We start from the raw sequence: 16,075 nt of genomic DNA on the forward strand, positions 1-16,075 counted from the left end.
CCCAGTTAGTTGTAGGTTAAATCTGGTTAATAGTTTATTAGTTTAATGAAATATTCACCCAGTGTTTACAATGCTTAAATGCTCCCAGGTGAGTCCCTGATGGAACCATCAGATAGATCTCTCGGCTTTTCACTGTGGCAAACAAGGGGGGACGAAACACACCTACAGTGAGCCCCTGGGAACAGTCCCCCTTTATCTACAGATAATCATGTTTTCTGTTGTTTATAAATGACTTTTGCTCGTTTAAAAGTCAATCCACATTACATTTTTTGTTGAAATATTGAAATCACTCAAAGTAAATCACTTTTCTGCTTTATTTGTATAAAAGGATATATCAATTCATTAGTAGTAATGTAAAACACAATACCACACTGTTGTTATCATGCTAAATGGGCTAAATTGTTTAATATATTTTCACTTTTAAGTAGTTTGTAATTTAGTTTAAAATGGAGCTAAACAAATAAAGTAATCTTAATATTTCTGCATAATCAGCATTCAAGGTTTAAAACATAGCACAAATAATTAACGTTGAAAAGCCCAATCTATCTGCCATTAAACTAGCATTAAGGACTCCTTTCATTGATGCAAACATCCAGCCTATTAGTCAACCTTAATGGGGAACAGAGCATCGTTTTCATCATTTAATCATATATTTAAAATTAATAATACAAATCTTCCAAGATTGTAATACAAATGTTGGTCCAAACTAAAGGAAGCTTTCACTTAAAGGCAGTACATGGCAAAATATCAGGTGGTCATCAATTATATTTCACTAGACGTAGATTAGACCAAATGGATCAAAGACAGACAGACTGGCTGATCCCTGTGGACACCAAACTTTCTGCCTTTTGGGTAAAAAAAGATTAATAATTGAGACAGAGAATATAAAGATTTAACAGGAATTAAACCTTGAACACCCATTAGACATAATGTATTTTTCTCCAGACATCTTATGAAATATATTTATTGGCCTCATGGAATTTTACTTGCTATAAAATGTAAAAGCCTGCCATATAAACAAAGTGCTCTCCTCGCCTCTCCGTCTGCTCTCACTTTATTGCTGCAGTAGAAAGGTACCTTGGGTATTATCAATGGCCTTATACAGAAACGTTTTTCAAAATGGCAACACTTCTCGTAGTGTCAAAACATTATCGTGAGCAATATTCTTAACATATCAATACAAATATAAAAGATAAGAGACTTCTTTGTTCTCCTCATGCTTTCGGTCTTAAACTCACCCTCATCGCTGCAGCCAGGCCCCATGCAGGGCTCAAAGTCCTGAGTGTGGGGGCAGGGCACACTGAGGTCCAACTGGGCCTTCAGCATCCTCTGCCTCATCCGCTTTCCCTTTTCACAAGTGGCCGAGCTGCAGGCGGACCATGGAGACCAGTTGGAGTAGATACACGTCTCTGGAGTGTCGTCTGCAAGGTAATGAAGGGAAAGCAGACAGTGTAAAAGACTAACACAATGTAATGGAAACTGTGCCAGCTTTTATGTCTATGTCCAGTCAGTGATCTGTAACTAAGTTCATTAAAGGGATAGCAGAAGAAGGAAAGCTGAGTTCTCTTGCATGCAGACTCATGGACCAGGATGCCTTGCATGCAAGCTGCTGATGCCCAATCAAACATGTTGTTGCAGAGTTGTGTCTATACTGTACCTATTTAGGTTAAAAAAAAAAACAGCCTGAACCAAGAGGGCAACAACTCTTTATTATGTTCAACTGTGAAAGGCAGTGCAGTACAGCTTTCTAAATTCTAATTATACCTTTCACAATAAAAGACACCATTTTATTTACACAAGACGAGTAGAAATTCAAGCTGAAGTAGTTTGTAGTTCCTCCTTGAGTCAAACTACGTCACTATGACATCAAATGATGCTGCTGTTTACAGGCAGTACAACAGCTTTTCAGCAGTGAAAAAGCTGCTATAAAGCACTCTACCTGAATATTCACTATAAGACGAGTAAAAAAAGGTTACCATCACACTGATAGACATCCACAGCAAATGGGCCAACCTTCTCTTTTAAATGCGCTTTTAATAATGTATAAGAGAGAGAAAGACAGAGAGAGGATACAGACCTTCCTCTTTCTCCTCCTGGGCAATATCTGCTACAATGTCGTCCACATTGTCTGGCACAACGTTGCACTGTTCTCCCTGCAGACACACAGACACACAGTTATGTGGGAACACACTCCAGCACTTAGTAGATGTTCTTTCTGTTTGCTCTTATTCTTTCTGTTTTTTAAAGCAGTCAGAAAGAGTGACAGCCAGCAAAGGTCAGCTTACACAATTACTTCAATCATGGTATTCAAACAATACACAGGAAGCAGACAAATTGTATAACAAATTATGGTGAAAGACCATGCATTATGCAATTCTGAAAGTATAAACTGAGCGTGTGTGCTAGAGTTTGTAAGTAAATGATGATAAATGGGTTGTGGCAGAAGGATCATGAACTCCCCGCAGCTTCCTCTAGATGCCACTGAAGGACTGCTAACCTTTAATGCAGCCAGAGTTCCCAGGGAATGCATTTCACCACCCATTAATTTATAATTAGAAAAAGTTCATATTTCATTGAGTGAATTTTTAATACCTGCCATAAATGTTTTCATTAACTTTTTTCATTGCTTTGTGTCATTTTAATTGGCTGGAATAATCTTAAATCTGCATCCCAACACATTTGAGACATCATTTTTTATTTATTATTATTCATATTCCTTAAGAGTAATTAACACGGGTGGGGAATGGTCAGCATATTACGATTAATAATCATTCATGTTAATTGAAAGAATATCACATTGGAATATCTGTAATAACCTTCCTTACTAGTGAGTTTGATATATACCCAACGACACATTACATACTCTCTCTGACATTTGATAAATAAGATCTAACTTGGCTTGTGTTTCATTTTTTCTTCAATTTCAATAAGCAGGGAACAAATTGTGTTGACAGGTGTTCAAATTATTTCTTTTCACCTTGTACTCCCACCCAGGGCACTAAAACACACAGGACTCAGACCCAGCACTAATCAATTGCTGTATTGATGGACAGACTTGAAGCCCCCGTCATACCTGCTGAGCTGTGATAAAGAAAAGGGAAAGGTGTCTCGCTCTCTGCTTTTAAATAAATCCATATTTCATAACGATTGGAGATAATTAAGGATGCCAGTTCTATTTTTATGTGGATTGAATTTGGCTGTTTTATAAGTGTAGCAAAGAGTCAAGAGGGGTATGCGTGAACTAAGTTTATATGTGAAGAGGAGTAGAACTGAGCTGGACATCCTGGAAGATCACCTCAAAATACAGCAGTAAAGCAAGAGTATCAGAACGTATGAAGAGAAAACTTGGAGAAAAAGTCAAAACACAACAGAATAATTAAATACTTTTTCTTGTTTCTACTGGATGTGATAAGAAAGGGCAAAAGACTACAACACAATTAAAGCCTTATTAGCATATTGTGGTGGTTATCAATTGTAAACACGCCTAATGTTTACCTTAATCTGTTAACTATATTTGCTTTAAGAATTGACTGGTATGACCTTTCTGGCAATGCGGTCCACTATGACCCTGGCCACAGGTATGATGGCGCCCCCTTCAGGGTCATAGAAGGGGCTCTGTGGGTGATCCAGACTGGTCAAGGGACGGATCTTATCCTTGGAATCAATGGGCTTGTTGGGAGACTGAAAAAGGACAAAAAAGACAGAAAAAGATACATAAAAAAAACACAAAGCCGGTGATCTTAGGGATTTCAAATAACACACTGTCAGTATGAGAATGAACACAAAGTCACTCAAAGTTACTCAAAGTGCAAAGGAAAAGTCACAAAGGTATAGAGCAACTGTGTAGGAGAGATGAATTGTAAAAGGGAGATGCTCTTATTAGTCAACAGTAAAGGTCTGCCAGCATGGGGTTGATGGAAGAACCACCGCCAGAGGCTGACGACAGGCAGAAGCTCATCCTTCACCCCCCACTGAGGCCAGCAGAAGGAAAAAAAACAGGCAAGAGCAGTTGTGTTTGTGTTTGTGTTTGAGAGAGAGAGAGGGAGAGGGAGAGGGAGATAGGGAGATAGGGAGAAGGGTAATGAGTGGCCAGTAATTAAAAGATACAGTACAAGTAATGGGACGGAGAATGGATCTCATTACTCTGTTGCAGGCCTGTGCCTTTAACAATTTTGTTACACAGACACAAAGTCCCTTCCCACTTCCAGAATAGCCTTTGTTCCTACACTATCCTGCTGCAAAATGTATTTATGGAAAGAGGGTTTCTTTCATTGCTCTTACGAAGAAGCGTAATCATGCTTCTTGTGTGTTTTGTTGTCGCTCTCTGATTAATGGGTACTACAGTCTGAGAAAGTAGTGATTTGAACAAGGATAGCAGTCCCTTCATTTTCTCGGGAAATCATGTATTTGGACAAAAGGGGCATAAGAATGGATCCTTGAGATTCAGATTAAATTACACCACGGGTTACAGAGGAGACACATTTAATTGCTTTGATGCTAAAGAAAACATGATTATCCTCAGGCGCGTTCTTTGGTTTTTAGGGAGCATATGTTTGTGGATTTATGATAATATATTCAGGGGTAATGATATTTCAAAGTAAAGCATTGGTAAGAATCCCCAGAAGAAGTTGACATTTTGAACACTGCTGCAACTCCAACTGGTGACTATGCTATAAAAATACCAATCCACCTAGTCAAACTACAGAAACGACTTCCTGTGGATTACAAAATGTAGTCCCTTTTAACTTACGGTATCTTCATTTTAAGTCTCACAGCCTTGAAACCCCTGCTGTATACAATTTAAATACTGCACATTCAGTTTAAAGACTGTAGTTATATCTATGCATGTATGGATCAGCATATGGCAAGCTCAAGCTATGTTTGCTATTTAAAAGTACCCGACTTTTTGATAGTTCCTTGCAGTCTGTAACAGAGGACATAGTCAGTCTAGTAGGCTCTAATGTGTGTGTGTGGTGTGTGTGTGTTTGTGAGAAAGAGAGAGAAACAGAGAAGGAAGAGAGTGAAACAAAGAAGAGTGAAATTATCCCTGAGGCTGGCCAAAACAAGGAAGCGAGCACAGTTCAGTGGGTTCATCTGTGAGAAGAGCCAAAGGTTTCTCACATGTTGTTATAGAGTTTGGTCAAACATGCGCACGCACAGCCTCATCTGTTAGTGCTGACTGGAAACACGGAGCACGCAGCAGGCAGCACCTCAGGGTGAGGGCGGGAGGGGAAGACGCACAAGGCTGTTGAAGGAGAATTGGATGGGGGATGACACTTGAATTGTTGTAGACGGGCAGTGTGTGAGGAGGTGAGAGAGGGAATGATTGTGAATGTGGGCAGACAGGAAGAGGAAGAGGAAGAGGAAGAGGTTGGCGTGATGACAAGGTCAAAACGTGAGTGTGAAGGGAAGACTTGAGAGTGAGGAAGAAGGTCATCCAGGGGGTAAAAGGTGGAGAGAGTAGCAGCCTGTAGACGGTTGTGATTGCTGTGAGACTGTGGGGTTGTAACCTGAGTTGAGTCATACATTCAGAGACACTGTTGTGACTGTTGTATGATGATCAAAGAGAACTCATTTCCCCCTAATTTGGAATTCAAGTAATAACGACTGGTACATTTTTAAATTGAATACATTTGAAAAGGATGTTTCACAAAAGAATTAAGGTATAACTTGGACTTGGAAATATGGAGAAAATAATGATCACAATATTTCTGATTTAATACCCCAACATTGAAATAGCAAGAATATTGAAGGGGTTGACTCTGGGTGCTTTCACAAAATACTTACAATATGAAATGTTCGCTTAATAATCTTTAGTAATGTCTATATAATTGGCTAGGTGGGTAAAAGCTAAGTTCAGAAGATAACATGGCTTTACTGTTATGCAGCCTTAAATATCAGGAAAATATACTTGTACCGGTAATCGTGTCATGTTAGAGGATATGTGGCCTCATACCCTGCCTTCTTCACCAAAAATACTGGAAATAAATAAAAGTTAATTTATTTTCCCCCCATGAAACAACTTAACACATTATATTTTTTAAAAGATAGATCAGTCATTAATAAAAACACAAGCCAGTGTTTCCCATACATTGATTTATTTGTGGTGGGCCGCCACAATTAAATATCGTCCGCCACAAATGGATCTCATAAAAAAAAAATATATATAATTATTTTATTTATTTTATTTTGTTGGGTCTTATGGATAGTGAGGTCGGCTCATGATCGGAAGGTTGCGAGTTCAAATCCCGCCTGGAACACCACTACTAGTGTGCCCTTGAGTAAGGCAGCAGTTACTCCAGGGAGAATGTCCCTGTAATTGGTCATTGTAAGTCTCTTTGGAATAAAGCGTCTGTAATATAATAACGAAGCAGTTTTGTATTTACACTTAGGGGAACATTACATACTTCTTCTAATTAATATCAAATTGTTACAGTCTTTTTACTGACCTCATATGACACCCCGCTGTCAGTGCCAGCATCCCAGGGGATCATGTCCTGCACCACCCTTTGGACCCAGCCACACTCCTTGGTACACAAGTCCTCCGCAGACAGACCAACGTTCCAGTCTGGACTGGGCCCCAACATGGTCAGGAAGGACATGAGGTGACGGCTCCGGTCCACGGAGAACTCTGCTGAGGGGGCGGCCCGCCTGAGGGAGAGAGTGATAATGAAGTCTGTGTGATTCAACGCCGTTTATAAGTGTGAGTACGGGAGAGAAAGAGACGTCAGCTGCATCCCAAATGGCTCACAAAGATGTGTCCTACACAAGACCTGAGGCAAGGCTGCATCTGCTCCACCTTTAATGAGAAGTCCAGCCTGAAGAAAAGCAAACCTAATGATGCATTTGGTTGCACCTAATAACCTAATGAACGCGTAAAGTCTAATATTTCCAATTGAGTCTCCAGCAAGTTGTGCGTAAATGGCCCACAAAGTGTAAAAACAGGGATAAAAGTTTCTGATATCCAAGTAAAGAAAGTTAATGGGAGGCTGTACGTAATTGAATTCAATAAAAAAGCCAGTGGGAAGGTTTATTAAATCGATCCACCAGTCTGGTACACACGAGTGAAGTTTATATCAAGGTTTTTTGGCCCCGATTCTGTTGATATTGGGTATGTGCGGTCGGATAACAAGGTCAACCTTAAAACGAGAAAGAAAGATAGAACTAATTGCATCCCCAACAAAAACAATGTTTTGCCAAGGATGCTCAGTCGGCTTTATATAATTCAAATATTTATATAAGAATAGTTTGAGGCATCATTCATAATGTTGATTTTCAAATCATTATTATAAATAACTTCCAGAAGCACTGCATCCCAAAGTCAGCTTTCTACCTTCTCCTCTCTCTCTTTTATTTTTTGTTGTAAAAATATAACATGCATATTTAAGAAAATAATTATAACAACGTAGTCGTAAAATACATTCAGATTACACTTAAAATGTAAATCGCTCAAGGAAAGAACAATTGGTTATTATTTATGAAATCATCGATGGCACAAGCCAGCTGGATAGGTTAATATGCTTAAATTATTGATACGATATCAAAGGTTTGGTCAGAGGTCTAATTGGGGGAATAAATGTACTGAAACACATTTGTAAGCATCAGTAGAGAATCCATGTATTTCAAGGTGTTAGAACTCAGAGTTACTCGCCCCTGTTCAAAGATCACCATTGAAGAGGAAACATCAACTCTCCTTTCGAGACAGAGAGGTACTTACACTGCCTACAAATTACAGGGAATGAGGGAAAGAAAATCGGTTGACATATTTTACACTCACATTGCCAAAACAAATCAATCTCCTCAATGTCTTCATTCCAGGACAGGAGACCAACACAAAGCTTCTGCCTTCTGCCTTGCCCAATGATTAACCACTAAACCTAAATAAGAAATACCCCAGCCCAAACTACAATAATTAGGAGTGGGAAGGTTCTAGTTGTGAGAGACAAGTCACCAGTGACTACCTTTCACTTGTCACCCTACCCATATAAGTCCATCTGACTTTATTCAACTCACTCCTGCCCTTGTGCACTCTAATAATGGCCTCTGAGGATGTGAAATAGCCCTTGTCCCCATGGGAACACACGATTTACCTCAACTCTCCCGGGCCTCTGCTCAGTGACTGCTGCGAGAGGGAGGCTTATCTCAGACAGCTACCTGGGCTCTTAACAAATGTGGAGTTGATAGAAAGGTAGAGACAAAGTCTGGGAGAAAATGAGGAAAGCATTAATCACCCTAGGTAACCCGAGTGAAATGCTTTTGTTATTCAAATATGCTTCTATTAATAATGATGTGCAAATGTCGAGAGGTGTTGATATGAATGCATGCTGTTGCTACATGGGCATTTGATTGCCTCACTATGTATAGAACATAAATGATTGCTTACAGCCCAGACAGAAATAACAGAGACAGAGGCTCATTAACAGCTGTAGTCTTGTATTCAATGGCTCCTTATTTCACCCGGTTGCCCACCTTACTTTTTATAGCTGCCGATCAAATGGAACCCAAACAACACAAAAACAGTTGTCTGGTTATTAGATAGATATGTGACAAGAGTGAGCGGTTGTTGGGGAACGACAAGGAGCACGCCGAGTGTCGTTTAGATACTGAAGCTGTCCTGGAAGGAACCATTTAAATGCAGTATAGATTGATTGGGTAGCGAGTGCGAGGACACAAAGAGTCATGTAGTATTTCATCATTATTTTTAGGATTTGAGAGTTATTTATTTCATCTATAAGACACTAACCTTCTTACTGAGTGTTTTTGTGCATTTGTGTGGGACAGTGTGTTTGAAAAGGAAAGGATTTAAGATGATATTCTGAGTACATACTGTAGTAGACACAGCCCAAAGTACTTAAGTCTTTCAGTTCGGGAACATGTTCCTTAGACACTACAATATAGAAAACACTAGATAGGGAAACTGAAATTGGTGTCTTAGACAAGTGTAGTTTGAGATTAAAAGAAGTGGAAGTGGATGGACATGCCGTGCGTTTCAGTGGCAGAAGCTTGCTGCTGGCATTATTAGTGCATACCTGCTATCTCAGTGCCTGCCTACTCATATACTCTTAGTCTTTGTCTGTGTAGGAAGCCAAAGACATAAATAACATTTAAATATCAAGTTTTTAATAACATTTTCATCCCTCTTTTCAGGAAATGAAAATCCATGCTAAAACTTAAAATGAGAAACAAAGCAGTTAAGACAACCATCGGAACACGCCATGCTTTTTGTCCAAATAATAAGAGCTTAGAGGGAGCTGAGGCAGGGTACACACACTGATGCTCCAATTGGCTAACATTTAGAGGGAAACTTCTGTTCTGGATTTATTTGTGAAATATAATGTTTTCCCATTTTCAGACTTGGTATATGTAGTTTCTTATATGTGGTTTTATGTTTGTCTGATGTCAAGCACATATAAATAACATTAAACACATCAGCCCATTGGTTTGGACAGCAATATAATGGTGAAGTATTATTTGAAATTGACATCATGCTGTTTAACTTAATTCCGTTATTTATTTGATGAACTTTTATTGTTCTATTGTTCTTTTATTGTGTATTGCGCCATTGTGATTAAGAGTCAGTTGAGCCAGAAGGCAAAGCTCAAAATCCAGTCCATCTTCATTCCTGTTGGGAAAATACTGAATGTACTCTTCCGATATGAGAGTAGCACATGAGAACAAAGGCCCTACGTAGCTGTGTACGTGACAGGATGTATGATTACCTAGAAGAGCGTCAGGACACACTGTTTTAGGCAGATGATGTGATTAACATGATGATTCAGCCTCTATGGAGACAGACATATGACAAGCATGATCATTTCTGACGTGGGTCTTAGCTAATCTAAACAAAACATTGTATACTGCTTTGAACCGGTATTTCTGCATCTTGTGACTGTGTAACACCCTCTCTTGTATATAAGCATATCAAGGACAATGTTCGGTCAACTAGTTGTATCGTATGCTCTGTATGTGATGACTACATCCATTCTTGCAAGGATTCATAAATACATGTATCCTGATATTGAAGCTCAAGCCGGTGGCGGGTAATATTTCTCTAACATTTCCTATCCTCACGAGTCATGAAAGATGGGTGATGATTGAAAGAACAAGATTGCAAGTACAAACAGCCAAAATAAGTTTTCATCTTGAGGGTTGCTGGCATCTCCCTTAGGGATAAGGTGAGAACTTCAGTCACCATTGAGTGACTTGAGTAGAGCTGCTGCTCCTTTGTGTAAGAAGGAGCCAGTTGAAGTGGTTTAGGCACCCGGCCGCCTCCCTAGAGAGGTGATGCAGGCATATCCAGCTGGGAGCAGACCATTGGACAGAACCAGGAGGACCAGGTGGAGGGATCAGACCAGAATTAGAGCTATAGTTGATGTGGCCATGGGAAAGGGAAGTTTGGGGCCCTCTGCTGGCAGCTGATTCCCACAGGACCCGACTTGGGATAAGCGATGGAAAATGGACGGATGGATGGATTATTGTTTCATTGCTGACATAATGATTTAATGGGCATGATTTGTTTAGCAAAAGCCTGTGTGCTGATACCTATCGATAGGTGATTAAGTCATCTTTTATTTTGTATAACAAGCATCCTTCTAATACTCTGGGTAAAAATTCCAAAGGTTTATTAATTATTTCCTCTTATGTATCCGGTCTCAGGAGAGCTTCTGCTGTAATATGTGTCATAATGTCAGTCACTTCTTCAGCCTCATTTCTTTCTCATCACACAAAGTTACTCTCCTATCACATCTCTGCTGCGTTGCCCATTGTTTCTGAAATTATTTCTTCTCTTTTTAGACAAATAAAATTGAGAGCTGGTTTTAGATGAAGTGATTACTTAAAAAACAAGCACTCCTTCTACTGCTTCTTGTTGCTGCTTTCTGTCTCTTTCCATCTATCTTATTCCCTTTTATCAAATGGAAGTTTATTGAAAGCTTTGATTGAAGACCATATGTTTAAAACAACTGGATAGGGATGACGAGATAATTGACTTTAATTAAGGGAATTGAATTTTTCTAATTAAAGCAAAATCCCTCCTAATACAGACATACACCGGAAAGGACAAACATGAATATGTACACAGTATTAGTGGAACCGAGACTCACAAACACATCCTGCTGTTGAACATGCTGACGTTAATATGCTTCTATGCATTTTTTAAATGTGAGGCTAATTAAGTCTCTCAAGACTCTTTAGACTTTACAAGATACGTCTTCCAGCTGGTTGAGTAAAGCGTGGACTGACTTGTAGTTATCAATACAAAACTGCCTTTCCTTCTCTGGCTCCAAATCAACGTACTTGTTCTGATATACACAATTATCGTGTGAAACAATTATTTGGTTGACTGCACAGCACACAGAAAGCTAATTAGTGGATATCATTACTTCTATTCCTGTTTCCTTGCCTTTTGAGACTAAAGTCATAGCCCTTGCTGAGGTCCCCTGGTTATTAAAACAACACAGGCCTTAACCACTGAACTTCTTCTGAGCCAGCTGAGCCAACAAGCTTCTTGTTTTTCTCATGAATAAGAGATTAAATGGCTCTTGTGAATTTAGGAGTAAATGCACACAAACACAGTGTGCATGGTGTGGCTGGCAGTTTCAGGGCACCTTTGAGCTGGGTTTTCACTGATCAGCACGCCCTGGGCTCCGCTAACTTCTTACCACTGTATCTGCTGACACTACGACAGTATCTTGTTTGTGAATTAATTACTATAACATGGCTTACAAGTTGTTGGAGCTGACGGCCCATATGAGGTCACTGTTGCCTAGTAAGCTGGTTCGAATCCCAAGCCAGTACATTTCAGGAAATGTCCTCTCCTCTATCTCTCGCTTTGAACTCTAAGATCAGAAATAAAGGCCCCGCATGAACTTGTTTATTCGTTTTAACGCAATATGATTTGATAAATGCTTAAAATAATCCATCACAGTGGACATATACATCTATGAGGAGCAAATTAAAATCGCAGAGCCACTAAACCATAGACCTATAACGGGTGCTTGGGCTCAAGAATGATTAAGTAATACAACACATTCACAGCTGGGGTTAGGCATGTAAGAGAGGAACCTCAACATGAGTTGTTAATTTGGCTGTTAAAGAAGAGGTCATTGTAACCCGAGACTCCCCAGTCGGTTGAAAATCAACAATTCCTTTTCCTACAAACTACTTATTATTCCTGTTCCATATGTGTGACATCAGGAATGTATTGTAAGGGTAACATGCTGTGATTGCACTGTGATTTATTCTGTTGAGCTGTTGCTTACATTGTCTTTTTGCATTGTGTTTGTATGTGCACCCCGAATTTAAATCAAATTAGCCTTGGAGGGAAATATGAGATAACCTTGAACCATGAAGTGCAAAGTGAATCCCATCTCTTTGATAGTGTCCAATCTTCATGATTTAAGAGAGCAAAGTGTGATTTGATGTGTTAAAGTGTAATAACTCTGCAGCAAAAGCCTAAAGAGGGAAGCAAGATGTTTTATTAAGTTAGTCTTTGTGCTGATTTATTTTGTACAAGATAGGGGAGAAAAAGGTCTGGTGATTTACAAATGTTGATGACAGTCTGATCTGATTTGATTGTAAAATATGTAAGAGTTGTTCCTATCCTCACACTGTTGTTTTTTTCAACAGTGTGAAAATATAGATGGAGCACTCTAATGTGGCCTACAGAAATGTACAATTATTATTTAATCTAATATATGTTGGGAATAGTTTTAAACATTGCGCAATAATACATTCATGCATTAATTCATGGTACAATATATACTATTCATAAGCCACGGTTCTATGAAGACAGGACTAGATGTTTAATATTAGGGGTTTTAGTCTCTATGGTCTTAAATATTGTGCACAGCGTTTTGAAAGAGAGGAGACCACCGTGCTTTAATAAGAATAACAAGAGCAGAGGAAGATCTTGGAATCTGTGGCAAAACTTTATCAAGTTTTAAGCCTATTGAAGTAAACTTTATACAGTCATTTCCAATCAACCTATTGGAAACTACTGGGTAGGTTGAAACATTGTAAAATAATGAAAAGATGATTTTCAATTTGTATTCACTTTTTTTGATTAAACTTGCAAAACCAGCAGCACAGTAAGTAGAAAATGTGACGATAGTTTTATGATAATCAGAATAAATCACTTACACATTGAATGGTTGCCAGGCCGGCCACTGTGCTTTCATTTTGATGACTGTCAGGACCTCATCACCCTAAAGAAGAGAGACAGACAAAAGACACAAAAGCTGAATCTCAGTCAACTAAAATAATCCACACTTTTGAAACATCCTGCTTCACTGCTAAATGATAAAAAAAAACAATGGAAGACTTTCCATTTACACAATATGGTTCATTATGGCCAGGGGATAGTGATGTTTTTTGTGTTCAAAGATTACACTTTTCGGCAAGATACATTTTTGAATTGGCCTCTGCTAAAGTTCATCAAACCTCAACATGCGCTTTCACATTGAGAGTGTACAAAAGATCATCCCTTAAATGATTACATTATTTTATGGATTTAACTTTAAGGTTTTACGACTTTCAGAACATTAATATAGCAGCAAACAGAATCAGAATTGCCAACTTTATTGCCAGGTAAAAGGAATTTGCTTTGGTATCTGGTGGAGCGAACATAAACAATCTAAGAAAAATAAGCTGCAATAGTGGGTAAAAAAAGAAATATATAAGGATAATAGAAAACAAGTATTCTTAAGAAACAATTTAGCATTAAAAAGGATACTAAAGAACAGTATTTACACCAATTTTAAATGTAACTAATACAAAGAACCTTAAAAGCTAAAAACAAGAACACTTAGGATAATGAGAATATGACAGCATATGGCTACAGTGTATTACATTTTAAAGTGGAGGGCTGTGCAGACATGTTATACATTTACACCCCCTCTGTACATGCTGTAGTCTAAGCTCATCTGTTTTCTGTTTGGGCTGACTGCATGCCTGTCCCTAATGAAAACATGTCAGTACAGCCTTGAAAATGGTAAGCTAAAGGAAGTGTAGTGTAAGTTTAATCAGAGAGACTATATTCATGCTTCATTCACTCTCTGCTTTTAATCAGCTAATTTCTCACTTGTTTACTAGATGTTGCCACGATCTCCTTCAGCCAATCAAGTGGCTGCTGCCAAACTTAAAATATATTCTCTTCTCTGCTTCTGTAAGCTGTCATTTTATGCAATATTGTTGCAGCAAATCTCCTCTTTCACCTTCAGCCTTGTCTTTATCTCATCACCATCACCATCAGTGTCTAGACCCCATGTCCCCAGGTTCCTATTCTACTCACAGCTTCACCATCCTCTTAAAATAGTTGATGTAAAAATGGGGTCCATTTGCCAAAGACTATTCCCATTTTTCAACCCTCAGTGCACATGTCAATAAAAACTCTGTAATTTAAATAATCTCAGGTTGAAATTGGTTAATGCACACAGTATCTGAAGTGAATACTGATAGGGACACCTGCAAAAGCAAGGTCTACATAAATGACAACAATACCTTAAATGATCCAATAAAAATGGACATTTACATTATAAAGCAGGGGTGTCAAACTCAAGGCCCGGGGGCCAAATCCGGCCCACGACTTCATTTTATGTGGCCCCGCAAGAGCATGCAAAGAGTATAATATGTTTATTATACGGTTACATGCCACTTTACAGAAGCAGGTTGCCCATAAACTACATGTCCCACAATGCATCTCGTTTTGTGACATGCGCACTGAAGAGACTTGCAATTATTTGCCCTGGACTTCTGCTTTCAGACGTAGTTAGTTATTACCCTATCCGATAAAAATCCAATTCAGAGGCAATAATGTAACATATAATACATTATTTTTTATATATATATATTATATAATTATATAGTTACAACCGGCCCTTTGAGTGCAACCATTATGCTAATGTGGCCCTTGATGAAATTGAGTTTGACACCCCTGCGCTAGCCGGTACTACGCTAAGTGGAAACGCAACCAAAAACGGGCCCCGCACGCTTAAAGCGAGCTCCACGCTGTAGTGGAAATGCGCCATGAGTAGGTAAACAAGCAGCCTGTACTGTAGCCCCCACCATGCTTATTGCCATTTTTCTGTAACTTTTTGATACTAAAACATGGACGTCATTGTTCATTTGGCTGTTTTACCGACAAACTAAGACTGTAGTAGAAGTCTGAGTATTAGAGTGTGACTCTCACCGAGACTGAGGGTGAGTTTGTTCTTGGCCGCCGCAGCAGTAACCTCCGGTCCCAGGAAGTAGTGGAGCAGCATCTCCAGGCCGAGCAGCTGGATGGAGGGGAAGCTGCAGGAGACGTGGACGCTGGAGTTCAGATTCATCCGAGACGGGATGGCCGAGCTGTTGAAGCCTGGAGTGCCGCCTGCAGAGGGAGGACAGAAAACAGTATTCATTTAACAGGGATCGTGCACATTAATCAACATTTCTGTAAATGTGCCAAAAGGATATTTTTCATCTGTCGTCCCTGGACAGATTTTGTAAGTCAACCTAAAGACAGATTTCATTTTAAACAAGTGAATAACATTACTGGAATACTTAAAGGTCACCTATTACGCAAAACCCACTTTTACATGTCTTTTATACATCAACATTATGGCAAAAATCATAATCTCGATGATCTTTTTTTTTAACAGTATGTTTCTAACAGTTGATTACCCTGAACTTTAAGTATAATTCAACTGAAAAAAAAAAATGAAAAAAAAGTAATAATGATAACATAATCGTTTTATTTCGATTACGTAATTTTTTCGTAATCGTTGCAAGCCATAATCGTAATCGCGATTAAAATACGATTAATTGAGCAGCCCTACATCAACATGTGTCCCCTCTTCTTCATGTCTCCTCTACATCAACATGTGTCCCCTCTTCTTCATGTCTCTTCTACATCAACATGTGTCCCCTCTTCTTCATGTCTCTTCTACATCAACATGTGTCCCCTCTTCTTCATGTCTCTTCTACATCAACATGTGTCCCCTCTTCTTCATGTCTCTTCTACATCAACATGTGTCCCCTCTTCTTCATGTCTCTTCTACATCAACATGTGTCCCCTCTTCTTCATGTCTCTTCTACA

At 39.0% G+C, this 16,075-nt stretch overlaps 1 protein-coding gene across 1 annotated transcript; it reads right to left on the reverse strand.

Annotated features, from left to right (window-relative positions):
* Positions 1-1,238: 1,238 nt before the first annotated feature.
* Positions 1,239-15,367, reverse strand: LOC104944183 (spondin-1-like; the record flags this gene model as incomplete). Its single annotated transcript, XM_010769688.1, has 7 exons — positions 1,239-1,421; positions 2,078-2,153; positions 3,541-3,681; positions 6,450-6,651; positions 13,141-13,205; positions 13,781-13,788; positions 15,188-15,367. Coding segments are annotated over 7 exons (855 nt in total), but the record flags the coding sequence as incomplete, so codon positions are not given.
* Between the last annotated feature and the right edge of the window lie 708 nt (positions 15,368-16,075).

This window comes from Notothenia coriiceps, unplaced genomic scaffold (genome assembly GCF_000735185.1).
Source record: "Notothenia coriiceps isolate Sejong01 unplaced genomic scaffold, NC01 NC01_scaffold00007606, whole genome shotgun sequence".
In the NCBI taxonomy this organism is placed as follows: Eukaryota; Metazoa; Chordata; class Actinopteri; order Perciformes; family Nototheniidae; genus Notothenia; species Notothenia coriiceps.